This window comes from Gymnogyps californianus, chromosome 27 (genome assembly GCF_018139145.2).
Source record: "Gymnogyps californianus isolate 813 chromosome 27, ASM1813914v2, whole genome shotgun sequence".
Taxonomy (NCBI): domain Eukaryota; kingdom Metazoa; phylum Chordata; class Aves; order Accipitriformes; family Cathartidae; genus Gymnogyps; species Gymnogyps californianus.
This window is the reverse complement of record NC_059497.1, coordinates 6,971,871-6,989,800: the sequence shown is the minus strand read 5'-3', so window position 1 is coordinate 6,989,800 and position 17,930 is coordinate 6,971,871. Positions and strand designations below refer to the sequence as shown.

The 17,930-nt window shown below is 43.6% G+C and overlaps 1 protein-coding gene across 3 annotated transcripts in view; it reads left to right on the top strand.

Moving 5' to 3' along the window:
* Positions 1-696: 696 nt before the first annotated feature.
* KDM5B (lysine demethylase 5B) overlaps positions 697-17,930 on the top strand; it is a 57,615-nt gene continuing 40,381 nt past the window's right edge. For 2 of the 3 annotated variants that reach the window (XM_050911301.1, XM_050911299.1), the window contains exons 1-4: positions 697-850; positions 13,784-13,861; positions 15,186-15,308; positions 16,179-16,349. In XM_050911301.1, the coding sequence (XP_050767258.1) occupies positions 713-850; positions 13,784-13,861; positions 15,186-15,308; positions 16,179-16,349 (510 nt within the window). In that variant the 5' untranslated portion in view covers positions 697-712. The remainder of the gene's footprint in view (positions 851-13,783; positions 13,862-15,185; positions 15,309-16,178; positions 16,350-17,930) is intronic. The other variant, XM_050911300.1, reaches the window with a different exon arrangement.

The following is a 17,930-nucleotide window of genomic DNA, read 5'->3' as shown; positions in this document are numbered from 1 at the left end:
GCGCAGCCGTGCTGGGGAGCGGTGCTGCCCGCGGTGGCAGGGACGGAGCCCAAGAGCGCGGGGCTGAGGGGCCTCCCCGAACCAGCGGTGCTGGGGGGAGCGGCCGCGAGAGGGGCCGGGCGGACCCGAGGCCTGGGGAGAGGGGCTGCGCACAAAGGCGGCCGTGTGCGGGGCGAGGCGGGGCAGCGCGGGGCTGAGGCCTGGCCGGGCGGCGCCGCGTCGGGAGAGCTCCCGGGGAGCCTTAGCGAGCGGCGCTCTCGAGGCCTCGGTCCCCGCTGGCCCCTCAGCGCCGAGCCCGGGCAACGGCCTGAGAGCCGCGCGGCGGACCGGAGCGACTCCGCGCTCACCGGACCGGGCTCCGGCCCTCGGTGAGGGGAACCGCGACCGGCTCTTCCCCCCCCAACGGTCACCGCGCAGGCGGGGGAAGGGCTGCCCGCGGGCCGCCCCGGTGGCACCGGGCCCTCCCCGGGGTCCGGCCCCGACGCCCCCTCACAAAGGCGCGTGACGAGGCGGGGCGGGGCGGCCGCCGCCCCCTCCCCCCGCCCAGGCCGGGGCGGACTCTTTTTCTCTCGCGCTCTAGCTCCTTGTGCCCCCCACCCCCCCCTCCCGGCGGAGGCGCACGTCCCGTTCCAGCGGCGCTCGGCGGCCCAGCGGCTGTTAGAGGATTGTTCGGAGCGGCGGCCGCGGCGGCGAGCGGCCCCTGGCCCGGGCCATGGCCGAGTTCCTGCCCCCGCCCGAGTGCCCCGTCTTCGAGCCCAGCTGGGAGGAGTTCGCCGACCCCTTCGCCTTCATCCACAAGATCCGGCCCATCGCCGAGCAGACCGGCATCTGCAAGGTGCGGCCGCCGCCGGTGAGTGCCCGCATGGCGCCGCCGGGGAACGGCCTTTGTGTGGCGGCCCGGCCCGGCCCGCACCGGCGACCACCCGCCCCTTCCCCCCCCCCCCCCCCCGCTTCAGGCCGGCGGCCGCTCCGCTCCCCTCGAGCGCGCAGGTGACCGCCGGGCAGGTGAGGCCGGCCGGGGAGGGCAGGCGGGGCCGGCCCCTCCGCCGCTCTGAAGTTTCAACGCCCCCGGGCCGGGGGCGCGGGGCTGGAGGGCGGCCGGCCGCCCGCCCGTCCCCTCCCGCGAAGTCGCTCCCGAGTGCCGGAGTTGCCCGGCAGGAAAGTAGCCGGAGCGGCCGCCGGGTGCGAGCGGGGGAGCGGCTGACCCGGCCGCGCCGCGCTCCCCCGCCTCGCCGGGCTCGGCCTCCCTCCCTGCCCCCGCTGCTCGGCCCCCCAAAAGTTACAAGTTGGCCGGACCCCCGCGCTGGGAGCGGCTGCTGGGGGCGAGCGGTCCCGGTGCTGAGCCCCGGAGGAGGCAGCTGCCTGGGTGTTGCCCTCCATGTTGGCATTGTGGTGGTGTAGGGCTGTGGAGACCTCTCCTCGCCCGCTCCTGGCTCCGCGGTGGCCTTCCTGCGGCCCTGCCCCCGGTCTGGCTCAGGTTTAACACAGGTAACTGTTTCCTCAAGTTGAACAACACCAAACTCCGCAGCTGTGAGTTTGGCTGGTGTCTTTGCGAGCTGAATCCTAGACAGACATGGCCACCATTTTAGAATGCAATACACAGTGGGAAGAGTAATAAGCCTTCATCTTCATCATCATCATCTCGACCGATGGTGTAGTCAGCTCAAAATTGGGGTGTGAATTCTGATCTCCTTTTGTTGGTCGACTCAGTTTACTGAGAAATACTGCGAAGATCTCAGAACCATAGTTTGTGTAGTCAGAATTGTTAGTTCCTTTAAAGGGATAAACAGCCGCACTGGTGAGAGAGGGGCTTCTTAGACTAAAAATCTAACTAAGAAACGTGTGCGAATCATCTTTATTTTGAGTGAATTGCTCTTTCTCCAAGTGGAGGGTGGTGCAAGTCTGGGGTGGTGCAGCTGGCTTGAGGTAGTTAACATGACGGCAACAACTAGAATGCTAAACGGCAACTGAGAGCCTTAAATCTCATCCAGCAAGAGGTGAAGCTGACAAAAGATTTCTGCAGACTTAAGTTTTGTGAGTGAGACTTTGAGTTCAAAGAAATAATGTTCAGAAACACATGCTCCTCAGTTTCATGTTTTGATCGTTGCCGGGACTTCTGTTGGTAACCATCCTTTTCCTTCCGAATTAACATAGAAGTAACTCGCTGCGTTACTGTCTGAGATGATAGAAACGTTTGTAGCAGATTGAATAATGTGAATCTCATCGGAGAGGAAGATGTTTCTGTTCTCTGGAGGAAGAGTCCCGGTTTGCAGTGGTATGAACGCACACAAGAACGCTCTTGAATTTATATCTGGGTAGAATATGCCAGTGCCCCTTTTCATGCAGTGTAGCCAAATGCTGACATAGTTAAGGGGGTAAGATGGTTTTCATTATGCAGTCAACATTGAACTTATGTAATGTTTTTGAGTAGAATGATCTTTTTGGGTTGTATATTGTCAACAGTATTTCAGCAACTGTGAGCAGAACAGAATTTTTATGAAGGTTTTTTCTTTTGTGATTGGTTTTTAAAAATCTCATCTATGTTTCTTGGCTGCTTGTGTAAAAAGCCAAAATCCTATAATAAGGGCTTCTTGTAAGCTATATTATCTATTAGAGACTCATAAATGAATGGCTCTCCTAAGGAATGAATTACTTATTACAACTGCATTTTCAGTATACTCTCATCTTCACTTACTAAAGAGCTGATATCTGTCTGTATTTATGATCATATGTTTCACTGAACATATTTAGAAGTAGGATGAAAATAGTTGGAGCTGCTGGGGGCTGAACACCTAATAGTTGTATGGAGCCTGGCTTTCATGAGAGCTTAGCTACCATCGCTCTTATCTACCCTAGATAATTACTTGGATGACTTGTGCAAGTGCAGTTGTTCGTTCGCCGGCCTAGAGCATAGAGGGAGCTCTTCCAAATCTACCAGAAAAAGCCTTGAAGTTGCCGTAGTTTCTGGCCTTCCTCCTGAAAACAGGAGACGCAATGAATATTCAGTTATTGTTCTTTGCTGTGTAATCGAGTGGCTTATAACACCGTGAGCTACAAACTATACTGACCTTTTCACAAAATTATATATGTTCCAACCTAAGGCATTGTTGAGCGACAGCCGAGGCTTGAAATCTTCATGCATCCAAGTGAAGCTTTTGCCTGCATTCTTAGTCCGGTTACGTGCCAGTAAGCAGGTAGGCAAGCACCGTGAACTGTCAGGATCTGTGCCGAAAAAGGAATTAAAAATTTGATTGCTGGGCTTGCATTATTTTAGCTTAAACTCTGCTGGATAATTATCAGCAGATGAATTTGTGCTTTTGTATCTGAACTGCAATATGGAATAGTGTTGTGCGAGACTGGCGGTGCCCAACTGTAGCTTCACAATTTGCTTATGAAGAAGTCCTTACTCCTAAGCTAGCTTTGATGTTTCAGCACCAGACCATGAAGAGGAGAGCTCCCTGTTCTCTGAAGGACCAGGGTCATCTTTTTCTCTGGTACCTTTCTGCTAGCATTAGCTGGGCACCAGGTAAGCTTGGAGAAAACCACATCTGTGGTGGCTTCTCTTGTGTGGCAGGTTTCGAGGATAGTGAACTGTTTTGTGAGGGGGGGTATCGAGGCATCTGGTGTACTGTAGACATCTGGGTGGAAGACAGTGGATTCTGGGGGATCATTGCATGTTCACAGGATGAAAGAATGTCCAGGAATGTAACAGGAGGTGTAATTTCTACATAGCAGTTTCCAGCTGAGCACTCAAAAGAAGCTTTCTTCCTCTTCATTCCAGTTCAGTTTGTCCCAGTCATCACTGATGACTTAGTTTTGCTTTTATTTGGGTGATTCTGGGATACTGCAATGATTGTCTTGTAGAGGGTGCAACAATAACCATATTCACTGACACTGTTCTGTGTGGAACAGCAAAGCAAAGGCTTTTTGTTAACAGTCTTGAGCGTAAGTAGACGGTCCCATTGGCAGCAAAGTGTTCAGATGAGATACGGGGCTTTACCAGCGGTGGTTGCTTCTGGTAGTTAACGTGCTACGTGAATTCGAGATGCTTTGACTCTTTGCTGCTGAACTGAAGCTGGGGAGCTAGATGCAGAAAAGTGGATGGTGTACAAGTTGTTTGCAGTCCGTCACGTGCTCTTTTGTAGTTAGAATTTTCTTGTATGAACTGAAAACATCCTTTATTAGGATTTCTTTATTTAAATGATAATCTGGAACAGCGGTGTGTTCCGAAATTTGGCATGTCAAGTGGTGGCCTTACACTCTGGAAGATTTTGTGATAGCTCTGCAAATTACTGGGGGCATTTAGAGGAATGAAACGAAGTATTGCTTAAGAATGGTATCATTGTTATTTGAAGTAGGTAGTTAATAGTAATTAATGAAAGCAAACAGTTTAACAAATTTGAAGTCTAGCTTCAAGAATAAAAGGTAAAATGTAGAGCATATGATAGCGTTCCTGTTCCAAGTTTTTCTTGAGAATGGACTCTTCCTTCCGCTTTGTTGCGTAGTTGCTTTGCTGCCATGAAGAAATAGCTAATAATAATAACTTAAGCCTTACTTACCACATTAATCCGTTTCAAAATATACAATATTGTACAATATACTAGAAACATCATAGTTTTCCCATGACCAGACATGAAAATTGAGAAAATTCAGGCTAAATTTCATTGCTTTAAGTAATGTGAATGTGGAGAAGTACAGCTAGGGCCTCCAAGTAACTTTAAGTCTGCCTTGATAAAACTAACCATTTTAAGATTAGAAAGTCTGTACTAATATAGTTGAAATCTTGAAGGAATTGACACTGGAGTTGTCTAAATTATTGAGTTGCATTTTTCAGTAAATCCTGGAATACTGGGAAACTTTCAAGAGGACAGGAGGAAGTAACTTCCTTATGGATTTAAATTCTTTATGGGTGCAAGAGTTGTTGACCACATCTCACTCCAGGGTAGAAGAATGGCTGATACAGTCCTGAATAGGAACTCGAAAGGTGACGGTATGAAATACGATTGATTGAAAACTGACATTGTCAAATTAGTTTTATTGTTTTCTGTGAGACTATGTATTTGGTTAAGTCAGTTGTGTTGTCATGATCTGAGATCTATAAATTAATTGAGTGTGTTTCAGTATTCTAATTATAATAATTGTTATTGTGCAAAATTGATACCATGCTGAAGGATTCACAAATTATTTCAACTATTAATGAGAATTAGTAATGAAGGATACGTTTCTAACGATCTTTCGGAACCTCAAGCCCAGGGTGTCTAGTTTTCATTAAAAGTCTAGAAGAACAAAAGAAATTATTCCATGTAGATCGCAGGTTTACGGCAGGTAGCTCATTGTTATAGAGGGGTCCCGATTGCCTAATAAACAGTGGATGTTATGAAACAATAATCACTTAAGTAGGACTCAATGTGAGATTTTACATTTAGGAACAAAGGAGCGTAGGTTAGTCTTAGAGGAGGGAGGATTATAGAAAAATAACTGTGCATCCTGTGGAAACCAGTGTAATGGTAGAATAGATGCTTTGGCTAAACCGGTGAATGCAGCTCTTGAGGTTCTCAGTGAAAAATAGGATGATTTTACCTCTGTGTTAGCATGAGAGTAGAAAATACTGCATTCAGAATACTGCACTCGTTTGAGAATTTTGAAAAGATTGGACAACTAGAGAGGGTACAGAGAAGTGTCAAGAAAGTTCTGCACATGAAAGAATGAATTTTGAAAAATTTAACCTTAACAAAGCTTGAGTGGTGAAACCTAAAGGCACAGGGCTTCTGAGAACTGAAGCTGCTGCTCCGGGGACGTATTTTGAGGAGCAACGTTGATTTAAACAGTGTTTGTTCTGGCTGCTCATTCAGCTGCTTACTTGATTTATTTCCATTTTTATGGAGAAAAAGAAAACACAAAACAAACCCAAACCCCTTCATTAAACTGTGGACTAAAACCTATTCACTTTTGGAGCAACTTTGTTGAGGGTTCTGGCGATCTCTCGGTCCTGGAATTGTAAAACATACCACTGCCAAAACAGGAGTTAATGCAGAGAATTGTTATGCTTTGTCCTAAACAGGAAGTTGATCGTGATGATCCCTCTGGTTTGATAATACACAGAGGCTCAGTCAGTTGATTTTATCAAAAAGAAAACAGAGAGATAACTCAATTACAATACGTAAGTGAGCTTCATAGGGAGAAAATCATAGGTACCACGTCGTTTGTCAGGCTTGATGAGAAGCGCTTGAGCTGCTGGTTCCTGTTCAGCATAAGCCAGGTTCACTTGAATTAGATAACAGGGCACACGTTTTTAACTGTGAAGGTGATCAGATGTTAGGAAAAAAAATGAAGGATGGTGGTGGATTTGCCATTTTCTGGCACTTCAGGATCAAGAATGGGTGGGGTTTTTTGGGAAGAGATGTTTTAGTGCTGAGGTTCCTGTTCACGTGCTGTCAAATTCTTGTGAAGAAAAATCAGTCACTGAAGCTCATTAGGAAATATTTACTTTAAATGAAGAATTTGCTGTGTTCAATACAGGGGTCGTACGGTGAAATTAGGTAAATTCAGAGTAGGTTATTTACTGGTCTCCTCTGATCTTTAATTATCAGGAAAATATGAAAAAGGAGTATTATTTTACTAATGGCAGCTGCCATGTGCAGCACTGCTGCGGTCACCAGTGGTATGGCTTCTGCACTTCAGAAACACTGAAACATTGGTGTGAGCTTAAAGGATGATGAGAATATTCTCTCCTTGACTCAGTCTCTTCCAGTGAGGGGTTTTCAACACTCAATCTGTTAAGCTCATTGAAAATTTAAGATGAAAGAATTTAGTCCGGAACTCTCTGTGTGGGGCAATAGTAGCGGCAGGTTTGGGGAGTTTTTGTAGGTTTTGTTTGTTTGTTTAACTTGAGATAAACAGTGTCAATTAGCTAAAAGCTGAAATCAGAGTTTCAAACTAAATGCAACTCCCTTCCCCAGCATTGACACTAAAGCTGCCAGTAAATGGAACTAGTTTATGCCTGCGTGTCCATTTAGGATGTGCTTTCTCTCAAGCCCAAATTACTGGGTTATACCTCGGAAGTGCTGGGGGGAGTGCTATGCGCGTGTTCGGGAGACCAGGTTGAGTGTTTTTAAAAGCCAGGGAGAACTTCTGGGATCATACAACCTGCCACTCTTACGCGTATCTGAGTAAATGCTCTTCACTGAAAGTAGGTGCTTTACAAGTGAAAATGAATCTGAGCAGCTTGAATGGAGAGTGTTGTCGATAGCCGGGGCAGCAGGCTGCTGGGGTAGCAGACGGTCGCTGTTGCAGCAACGGAAGCCTCAGGGGAATCCCCTGGGGCAGAAGCAGAGCCCTGGTCAGCTGAGGCTCCGTGGCTGCTGATGGATGGAGCCAGCAGCATTGTCTGTAGCCGGTCTGCTGCTGTTCTGGGATGGCTGTTAAATTCAGATCTTCTCTTAATCCAAGTTACACTGGGATTCAAAGCTAGCTTTGAAAGCTGACAGTTACAGCTCCGAAGGGGGCACAGACTGCCTCCAAAGGGCTGTGATGGGAGAGCTCCAGAAACAGTTGTCTGCGCTGTCCGTGCCGCTCGCCAGTCGGACACCCTCTGGGAACGTACTGCGGGATCAGACCAAAGGTCTGTCTACAACGTACTGTGTCTTGAGTGAAGATGGTAGTAGCTCTTGGGGCCTGGTGCCCTTGGACGCTGACAGCTGAGTCTGCCCCTGTACTGATGGATGCTCTGCTTCAAGGGCTGGGTCAATGCCTCCGAAGTGAATCGGAGATCTTGGATTCGGTGCCAGTGCATTGACGCCAGCGCCCCGTGCTTATTCTTGCCTGGTGCTGCCAGAGCCTCTCTCTCTGTTCCTTGCATGCAGTCGCCTCCATGGAGAGAAGACTGGTATCTCCTGTATGTAAACTATGCTACCTATTTTCTGTTGATGTTCAAACCCTCTCTATAGTTTCCATCCTCCACCTTTGGGTCTCAAGGAGCAGCTGGCTCTGACGCTTGAGAATCATCTGCAGCTCACCTGAGCTTTTATTTCTCTCCAAGTTTGGAGCTCGCACAGAAACACTGGGATCTAGAGGGGTGATTCCTGTTGCAAGCTCGTCTTTGGCTGCGGCTCTCAGATGGGAAGGATTTGTGTGTGGTTGTGTGTGTTCTCCCTTGCTAGTCTGTAATACATAACAGAGCCCAGTTTTGTCTCAAATGAGAAATACTCCACCAAGCTTATATTATTAAAGAGTTCTGCATGTAAGGTATTTTACTGCACCCAGGGTCCCTTCTTAGCAAGCAGGAATTCAGTGGTTTTGTTGGAAAAATCACCTACACTCAAAATGACCAGGCAAGGACCATGTCGCCACAAACTAGGTTAGCTGATGATTGGAGTTACCAACTAATGTTAGCCTTTTAACAGGGTCAGAGAGGGATTAGTTCCTGTTCAAAAGGAAGCTTTGTGGATGACCCACTGACACTGCTGGGGCGATAAATGGTGGCACTCATCAGTTTTGCATAGATTCTGCCGTCTGAGTTTCTTTTGAGTGTGTTTTTACTGTAGTCATAAAACCTTGAGACTAAAAGGGACCTCCTGAGTCACCGAGTCTGCTCCCTCCCTCTCGGAGGCAGCAATCACGTAACACCTTTGCAAAGGCAAGATCATAGATCTGGGAACAAAGAATGTAGGTCACGCTCGCAGGGTGGGCATCCTGGGAAGCAGTGAATTGCTATAGTTAACTGAATGAATATGTTTCTCTGGGAAGAATTGCTAAGATATTCTTTTGGATCTTACTATGAGACGCTGTCTAGCAAAATAATGAAAGTGACGTCTTTTTTTGTGTCTGACATTGGAGAGATTGCAACTAAAATGCTACTTGGAGTTTTCAAAAGAAAAATAGGAGAAGTTTCAGAAAAAAGCTTGAGGAAAATCTTTATTTGCGGGGCTGGAAAACTGGTCCTGTAAAGAGGAGAAAAAAGATATTTGTTTATTGAAAAATGTCTTGAAACATTGCTTCCAGGAAGTGTTCATTAATAGCTTCTTGGACAGTAAGCAAACGAGATTTGGTTAAAAATGAGATGGGGATAAGGGAAAAAGAAAAGTTGAAGCTAACTAACTTGTAGAACAGCTTACCAGTGACAGTGGTAATTTCTTGTTCACTTCAATTCAAGGGGGTGGGGGTGGTTAAATTTTAATTAGAGAGTGAGTTTGGATGAGGTGCAAGGTTTACCAGCTGAAATTATATGAAGCCTGCCCTCCCTGTAACAATGAATCTGGAAGGAGGAATATAGAAATAGCTCTCCTGACCATTTGTAGTTTGCAGTACTACTTGAAATATTAATGTGATTCTTAGCATATGCTTTCTGCACAGCTAAATTTGTCTATAAAGTTTAGAGAAAAGTTCGAAATTTTGATGTCAGTCTCATTTTTTGCATGGATTTTTATTCAGGTTTATTCTGCTAGGTCTGGTTAACAAATGCATGCTAACGTAGGCAAATGATTTTGCCTGTTTCTTGCAGGCTTCTAACAATCATGTATGGACAATAGAAAGCAACAGAGTCATTTCAGATGAAGAGTCTGGGCGGTGTAGAAACTCAGGATTTTTTTAGGAAATTCAGGTTTTCTTGCTTTTTGCATATCCCTAATCTTAGTGTTTAGCATGATTGTTGAAAGAAACTTAAATTGATGTTTTTGAACTTGGTTGTGTGGTTTTTTGTTTGGTTTTTTTTTTTTTTAAAAAGGGGGGAATCCAGACCAGTTGCTTTTGAGGACCTTGCAAGTGCGCGCTGGATGGAAATGGCTCGTCTCACAGATTTCCCACACACAAACTTAAGGGAAGTGGGCCTGTAGAGTTGGTTTGTCTGTGCTCTTCTCTTCCACAGCAAAGCTCCTCATGCAGATCAGCAGCTTTGCAAATTAACCTTGCCACGAAGAAGCTCCCTCTTGTGGTGCCGCTGCATTGCCAAGGTGCATAAAGCCATTTCTTTCAAAACATGTCTCTTAATACTCCTTTTAATGAAAGTCACATTTATCTTAGTAAGTTGTGCTTCAAAATGTATGCAAGCTTTTTGTTGAGTAAATAATATAAATATTAAAGGAGGGTTGAAAGCATCTTGTTTAGGAATTGAGGAACTTGCCATACCCTGGAATGTAGGACGATAAATATTATTCTCATTGGTTATTTCAACTTTGGGTAGTTCAGATGCTCCAAAATGAACCGTTTGTGACTTTAAAGTGAATCAGTGATAGTCAGGGTGGCCTGTTTACTACACCTGCTGTAATTTCTCCAAATGGTGAATGGCTATGTATCTGTAACTGTGACTAATGTCATATGAAACAGTTTGTAACAAATGGGATGTGCAGTAGTGTGTTTCTAAAGTCAGAAGTCTTTTTATAATCTAATATGACCTGTTGTGGAATATATAGCATGCATTTCCCTCAGCTCTACCTGCTTAAAAATGTCAAAAGCCAGAGTAAATCCAGTGTTACCTCTCATTAAACCAATTTACCATATCTCAACAGAAGTTCTTGCAATGACTTTTTTCTCCTTGGTAAAAGTTAAACACTTTTAAGGCTGTTAAATTTTTCTTTCTAGTTGATGGACCCATCTGCCTTATAGACTGAAAAGCCATCTACTGCAAGTCCTGTATTGAATAGATCGAGTTTCCAAAGCTTCTCTTTGTAAAACAGCTGACGTACCATCAAAGTGTTCTGCTGTGTGTAGTGTTCATTCAGTATCATTCAACTCAAACTGCAAGGTGTAGAAAATACCTGTTGTGGAAGCTTCTGTTGTCTGGAGTCATGTTACTTTTTCCAATGAACTTGGTAACTAGTGCTTTGCTAGAGCAAGCCAGTCTTTGGCCAAAAAGGAAAGAACTTCCCAAAATGTATGCCAGTCAGTAATGAATAGGAGATGTATGGAGCTAATCAGCTAATTCTGGAGTAGCATGTTTTGGTACGCCATGTTGTGAATTAGGTATTCCTTTAAGATAATGCACATAAACTTCTTTGTTTGCTTTCGTAAGCGGAGAGGACAAGCTTGCTTCTGTCCTGTCTGAAGACAGGCTGCTTTCTAGCAGTGGGTCCTAAGTCTGTATCTGTCCTGGGCACTCTTGTATCTTTATTTCTTTAAGATTGAGCATGAGCTGGAACCTGTAGAACAAGTAGGAATCCTGTTCCTCCTGTTGCGCCCCAGTGGCATGCAGGCTTTCCTCTGGGCTTCTCCCCAGAGCAGCAGACTCTGTGCCAGGGGACATGTGGCCCAACCAGAAGTGTCTCCTGCACTCTCCCCCTCCCTTTGGCTTTACTGACGGTCTGCCAGTACTTTACCTGCAAGTGATAGCCCTGAAGCACAGCGTCAGGCTCAGTAACAGTGTCAGAGGTAGTGTCATTGACCCTGTGAGCTGAATTCTTGCTCCACTTCTTTTTATTCCTGTTTCTTATCCTCTGCAGATCTTTATTACAGGGTCCTGTTTTAGGGTAATGCATGGCCCACCTGGACACAGCCTTGGCTTATTACTTAGCTAAGCAGTCAGTCAGCACATGCCTCTCTGTTTTCATTTACTCTCTCAGCCTAAGCAAAGCGCTTAGGATCTTACAGTTCTCCCTTCGGCAATTTAATCTGGTCCCCAGCATGTTCCAAGCGTGTTCTGTGTCATTACCACTGTGTGTCCTCTCCTGGTTTGATTGCCTGTCTTCTGTCTCTCTCTCTTCATGCACCAAGCAAACTCCAGAATTGTGACTAATGATGTAACCAATTGGTTCAGCTTGAAAGTCAGATTTGTCCTGTTGAAGTACAACACTTCAAATCTTGCCCTAAATGTTCCCAGTCATGTTTTTCATCTTACAGGTTGGGGGCCACGAATGATTGATCAGATAGGATGTTACAAAAGAATGTCAAACGTTTTCTTCATCAGACTTGCTGTTTTCATTGCATTTGGTGTTCTGGCAGAGTCAGTAAAAGTAGGGTTAATTTTATCTAGTTGTTCAAGAACATCATGCCATTGGACACCAGTCTTAGTCTTGTGTTGAAAGAATGAAAATGATTGAGAAGCACGTCCCACTGGTTGAGGATTGACCATCCTCTTGATAATTTGTCATCCTGACACCCCCTACTGTCATCTAATTTCCAGTGCAAATTTTAATTTCAGCCTGGCCTTGCCAAGTTTTGATGTGCTGAAAATGCCTTGTAGGATCAGAAAACTTCTCTCTTATTACTAATTTAGATGTCTGGACTAGTCAACGTATGTTTGATAAAACGTGTAGATTGGTGTCCCCCTTTGTTCTTCAGGTTTTCCATGCTGTCAGTGACTCTTGCGTCCCTTCTCTCTAGTTGTGAAAATACCTGGTTCTGCCGTGGGCTTGCTCTAGTGACAGGATGGGGTTGTCACAATATCGAGTTGAGCCTGGATGTTTGTATGTAAGATAATCGCTCTGCAAATCCTTTGTGGTTGTTTTTGACACTAGTTTTCATATTAAGTATGTCTGCTAAAATAACAAATATTCTGCTTATGATGCTGGTCTTACTTCAGTTGCCCTAGTCCGCAGGTGTTAAGTAAAGATTGTTCTTTTTCCTGGTAAAAAGCTCTTGTCTTACTGCGCTATCAGTAGCTCTCACGCGCGTTATCTTCATTCTGTAATTAGTGATAATAAGATAGCTTTATATGCAATAAATTACTGTCAAGTTTAAATCAAATCTAATTTGGTTTAGTGAAGCTGTGTATTGCCAAACCAACTGCATGTGATAGATGTCAGAGATCTAAAAGATAAAATCGCTTTATAGTTTTATTTATAAATAACACTACCAGTTGCAGGTATTTTGTCAAGTAATAATAATCTTTTTTTAATTGGTCATATTCCAGCTGTTCCTGAATGTTTGCAGACAAGGAATTAAGAAAAGAAGCTTTTATTTCTGTTTTTTAGTGGAGCAGCTGTTTGTTTTGGAGACCAGCATTTATGAGCGCTAACTGCTGCATTTGTCCTTCACAAGCATTTAAAGTCTCTGCTATCAAATGTTAGTCTTCCCAATCAAGGCAGGCATTACAGTTTGGATCATGGTTTATGAAACTTCACTTTGTTCTGTGTTTTGCGTGGTAACAATACTGAATTTAAGATCAGTGACGTCCTATCTCAGAGTTGTAACTGAGTTTCTGTTACTCGTGTTTAAAGCGCTGGGTGGGTTTGACTTGCACGGCGGCAGCATTTCCCAGGGAGTTCTCTCGCTGTCCGGCAGACACAACCCTCGGCTGTCGTACGGTTCCCATTTGGGAATGGGCCTGGGTAGGTGACGGTTGTCGTGAGGCCGGGGCGAATGGCGCGTGCAGCAGCTCTAGCTACCCCACGTGGGTAGGGAGAAGATGGACTGACTCGGTGTGCAACTGGAGGCTTATCTTTGAGGACAGGTCCTTAGTCCCCAAATGTCATTTTTTTTAATGGTTTCATTATCTGTCTATTTTAAAGGCACAATGAAATATTTTAAGGGGTAGACAATGAAGCTCACTCGGCATATCTCATTCTTCCTGCTTTCTAGGCTTGTTCAACATGAAGTAATTTGGAAACAGAAGTAGACCTCACCACAGCTGGAGGCGCGGTGGGGTGCGATAGCTGGCAGGCGGGGATGTAGCCACCATGCTGGGCTCCTGCCACGCGCTGGAGGGGCTCGTGCTGTGCTGCTTAGGGCTGAGGAGGGTTTGGAAGCCACGGAGATCTCTTCCATGCTTCAGGCTTACCTGGCTTTTGACTGTCATATCGAGAAGTTTCCTTCATTTTCCTGGTCTTTTGATGAAGCTCTTCTGTTTTTCCAGGACTGGCAGCCTCCATTTGCATGTGATGTCGATAAGCTTCACTTTACACCAAGGATCCAGAGGCTCAATGAACTAGAGGTAAACTGTAAAGCTGAACATTGCTTCTGTTCCAAAATGTTTAAATATTTTTTTTTTGAGAGGTGGTGTTTTCCAGTGGGTTGACATGAGCTGTGTTTGACTTGAGCTGACAGCAGTCAGGATCTCTGAACATCAGGTTTTAATTAGCACAGAAATTAATCTGTTTCAGAACCTAGTAAAAGACATACCAAGCATAAAAAGTAAAGTTAATGCTCATTAAAGGAACATAATTCAGGCCTTTTCCACACAGAGGTGCTTGTAAGTGGTTAAACTCAAATTCTCAAGTGCCATAGATTTGTGTCTGCATTTTGCACATATACAGCATCTTTTAAAAGTAGAAGAGATGAAACATTTACAGAGTGCTTCAAAAATAACAAGCCATTTGGAAGAAACAATTACAAAATCTGGATTCAGTTGGTGGAAACTTGCTGTTCGCAAGCACTTTCATTCACTGCTTTCATGAATTCAGACTAGAAGAAGGGAGTGGCGAGGAGTCCTGGTTAGCTCGCTACTGGTACAGATTGGAATGATGGTGACTCTTTGCCTGCCTGATTTTTCTCATGATGTTTGCTTTCTAAAGTCCTGATATGGTTATGCGAAGTGCCAGGGTAAGGGCTCGAACGCTGGCTTCGGATGCTGAGAGAGAGATTTCTGTGGACACAAGCTAGTTCAGAGCTCTCTGGAGTTTAAGAACAAGCTAGTCTGTATAGACATAGCCATTTTTTAGCTTAAGAATAGAAAATGTGATGAAAATAAAATGTGTCAAAATTTAAGCTACTACTCTTCAACATAGCAACAGTGCAATTATCTTACTGTGTGAATTGCTGTGCAAACAGACTGGTTGGCTTTCCCTGCCCTGACCGGTTTGTATCCATAAAAATGAAACAAATGCATTTGGGGGTGAAAGGGGATAACAGAAAAACCCTTTTTAATTTTTTTTTGTAATAAGCCATAAATATTGGTTTATTTTTGGTTTATTACAAATAAACCAAGTTGTAATAAACTGTTACATTTATTAATTTAATAAATCCTAGCAATGCAGCTAGTTAAGGTAATTTTTAGCAGTAATAACTCATTGCTTGTCTGTTCTCATAAAGTACTTTTCTAAATGTAGTAAAAGTTAACAAAAAGTGACTTGAGGAAAGACTGGTGGTATCTGTATGGAATTTTTTTTTTCCTGCATATGACAAGAGGGGAAAAAGGCAAAATTATACTGGCAGAGGGAAAAGCCAGGCAGGCAACTGAGGCTGCAACACTATGAACACTGGGATGCAAAAGCTTAATCTGCAGTTAGTATGCAGTTCGCTTTTTTGTTTTTTTTCAGGCCCAAACTCGTGTAAAGCTGAATTTTCTGGACCAGATTGCAAAGTTTTGGGAGCTTCAAGGATGTACGCTGAAAATTCCACATGTGGAGAGGAAGATCTTGGATTTATTTCAGCTTAATAGAGTAAGACTGTTACAAGGGAGAAACTCGTCCTAAAAAAATGTTGTTATCTCAGTTTCTGGGATGGTATTACAGTTGTTCAAGGGAGATTTTGGGGTATATCTAAGCTGAAAAAAGTATTACTTTGTTCAACCTAACATAGCTAATGTGACAAAATAGTAAGAAATATAATATCATGGGAGTTTTCCTGTGAGCTAGGAGATCAAGTTAAATTTCCAGCTGCTCTTTAAAGCTGAACTTGGATACAAACTGGTTGAGAATAAACTTAGGCTTAACTGGAGAAAGCTTCTGAACAATGACAGCAGTGAGAAAACATTTTTTCATTAGAAATATGGGAGAAAAAATCCAATTACTTTTAGGATGAAGCTTGTTAAACTTCTGGAGAAGGTTATGTATTCTGATAGTAAGGGATGGGATTCCCTAACCCCAAGGATACGTTCTCTCTGTTTTCTTTATGTTTAGGGTAGTTTTTATTTGGTTGCTTTTGAGCCTATTTCATAGTACTTGTTCCAGTGAGAAGAACTGATTGTACTGTGCTAGAAAGTCGTGTTGGAATACAAGGTGGAGGCGTGACAAATTGCAGCCAGACAAGTTGTCAAAAGTAGGCTGAGTTACTGTTTGGTCATCTAATACAGGTGCTGACTTGTTTGTAAAGTAATTCAGCAAGTTTACAGTTCCTGAGTAGGTTATATGTTATATGTTCCAGTTATAGCTTTTAAACAACTTTCGTGTTTTGTGGGTTTTTTAAATTTATACTTTTCTGGCTTAAAATAGCAATCGTGGTGTTGTCTTGCCTTTTAAACTAGCGGTGCTTTCCTTAAACGCTGATAATATTAGTATTAAATACATGACCATTTTGTTTTTGCTTTTTAGCTAGTTGCAGAAGAAGGAGGATTTGATGTAGTTTGCAAGGAGAGAAAATGGACCAAAATAGCCACTAGGATGGGATTTGCTCCTGGCAAAGCCGTGGGTTCGCACATCCGTGCGCATTACGAGCGCATTCTCTATCCTTACAACTTATTCCAGTCTGGAGCGAGCCTACTGGTAAGCTATATTGAAGCTAACTGAAGTCCGATTAATTTAGCAGCCGGTCTGTTTGGTTTTTTTATTGATGGAACATTTCCAAAGACTGCATTTTATGCTTTATGGTGTGCAGGTGACAAGGTGCAGTCTTGTGGTGTTGAGGCAAGCAATTCAGAAAGCCATAGGCAAACTTTTAATCAAAACTAAAGTTTTTAGAATTACTCTTCAAAGTAACCTCTTACTGACTGCTTTGAATACTACCTTTTTGTATTTTCTCTCTACAGTTTACAGAAGCCTCATGATAACAGACGTTCAGACTTCCTATAATGATTTCTTTAATGCTGTTTTGTCAAATGCAAAATACTGCTATATTCACAGATCATTATATGTCCATCTCTCTGATAGAACAAGAGTGCTATGGGTCTGTATCACTTGCACATAGAGTGATTGAGGAACTATATCAAACCATGGCAGTTTTGTGGCAGTAACTCATCTCACTTTCACTAAGGGTGTCCAAGTTCAAGAATGCTTCATGGATATTGCGGTGTAGTTAACAGTATGGCTTGTGACTTTTTTCAAGCTTAAATCTTCATCCTTCCTGCTTAGATTTGGCCATTAAAACAAAATTCAGGGTTGGTGGAGCGTGGAAGCAACGTAATCTCTAATGAAGAACAGGGCTTTTCTTTTAGAGCAGTAGTCATTTATTTGGAAAACCAAAATAGGTTGCAGTTGCCAACATCCATTTTTATTTATTTGAAACACTCTTACCATGATGATCTTTCAGAGAGAGGAGTGTTGACCTTTTTTAAGGAATAAAAGCCCTAATCCTGTTACAAGCATGTCTCTCTCTACAGAAATCAACACTAGCCTTTTACATAAAGCTGCCAAAATGAGGGAGGGATTTGACATAAGAAAGGTTGGAAATTGAAGGCTTTTTATTTAGCTAGTGATGATCACTTTTCAGTGAAGAACAGCTAGATTCTGCAGACCCTTCAGAAAAAATAATCTAACTTGTGTAGGTTTGAGTGTTTTGCAAGCGGGGGATAAGAACAAAATATAGTTGAATATAAAAATCTTCATGCTAGGGAAACTGCTGTATCAAAAATATTTTGCCTTGCCTCAGACACATTCGTGTTAAGCAGTGGAAAGCAACACCATTTTCTGAAGGCATGTCACTGAAAACTTTGCATTTTTATTAGGTCTGAAAACTTTGAATTCTCTCTCTTTTTTTTTTTTTTTTTTTTTTGAAGCTGATGTGTTTTGTGACACCTAGCTTTGCTTTCATATTTTTGAGGTGCAATTGCACAGGGAAAGATCTAATTAAAAGTTGTAAAACAGTTAACATGGTACCGCGCTTCCTTGGAAATGTAGGTTCCCCTTGCGAGTATCTATCACGCGGTTGTTTACGTTCATGGTTTTTTCAGTAGTGGACCCTTTTAGAAGAGAAAAGCCTTCTCAACTGAGGTCATGCTTCTTTTTAAACATAACTTTCCAAGCTCTTTCTTGCAATGCGCACCTGACATTCATTCCAAACGGATGTATTTAGTGGATGCAGTTCTGGAAAAGCTATGTAGGTATGGTTAACTTTTTTTTTTTAACTCC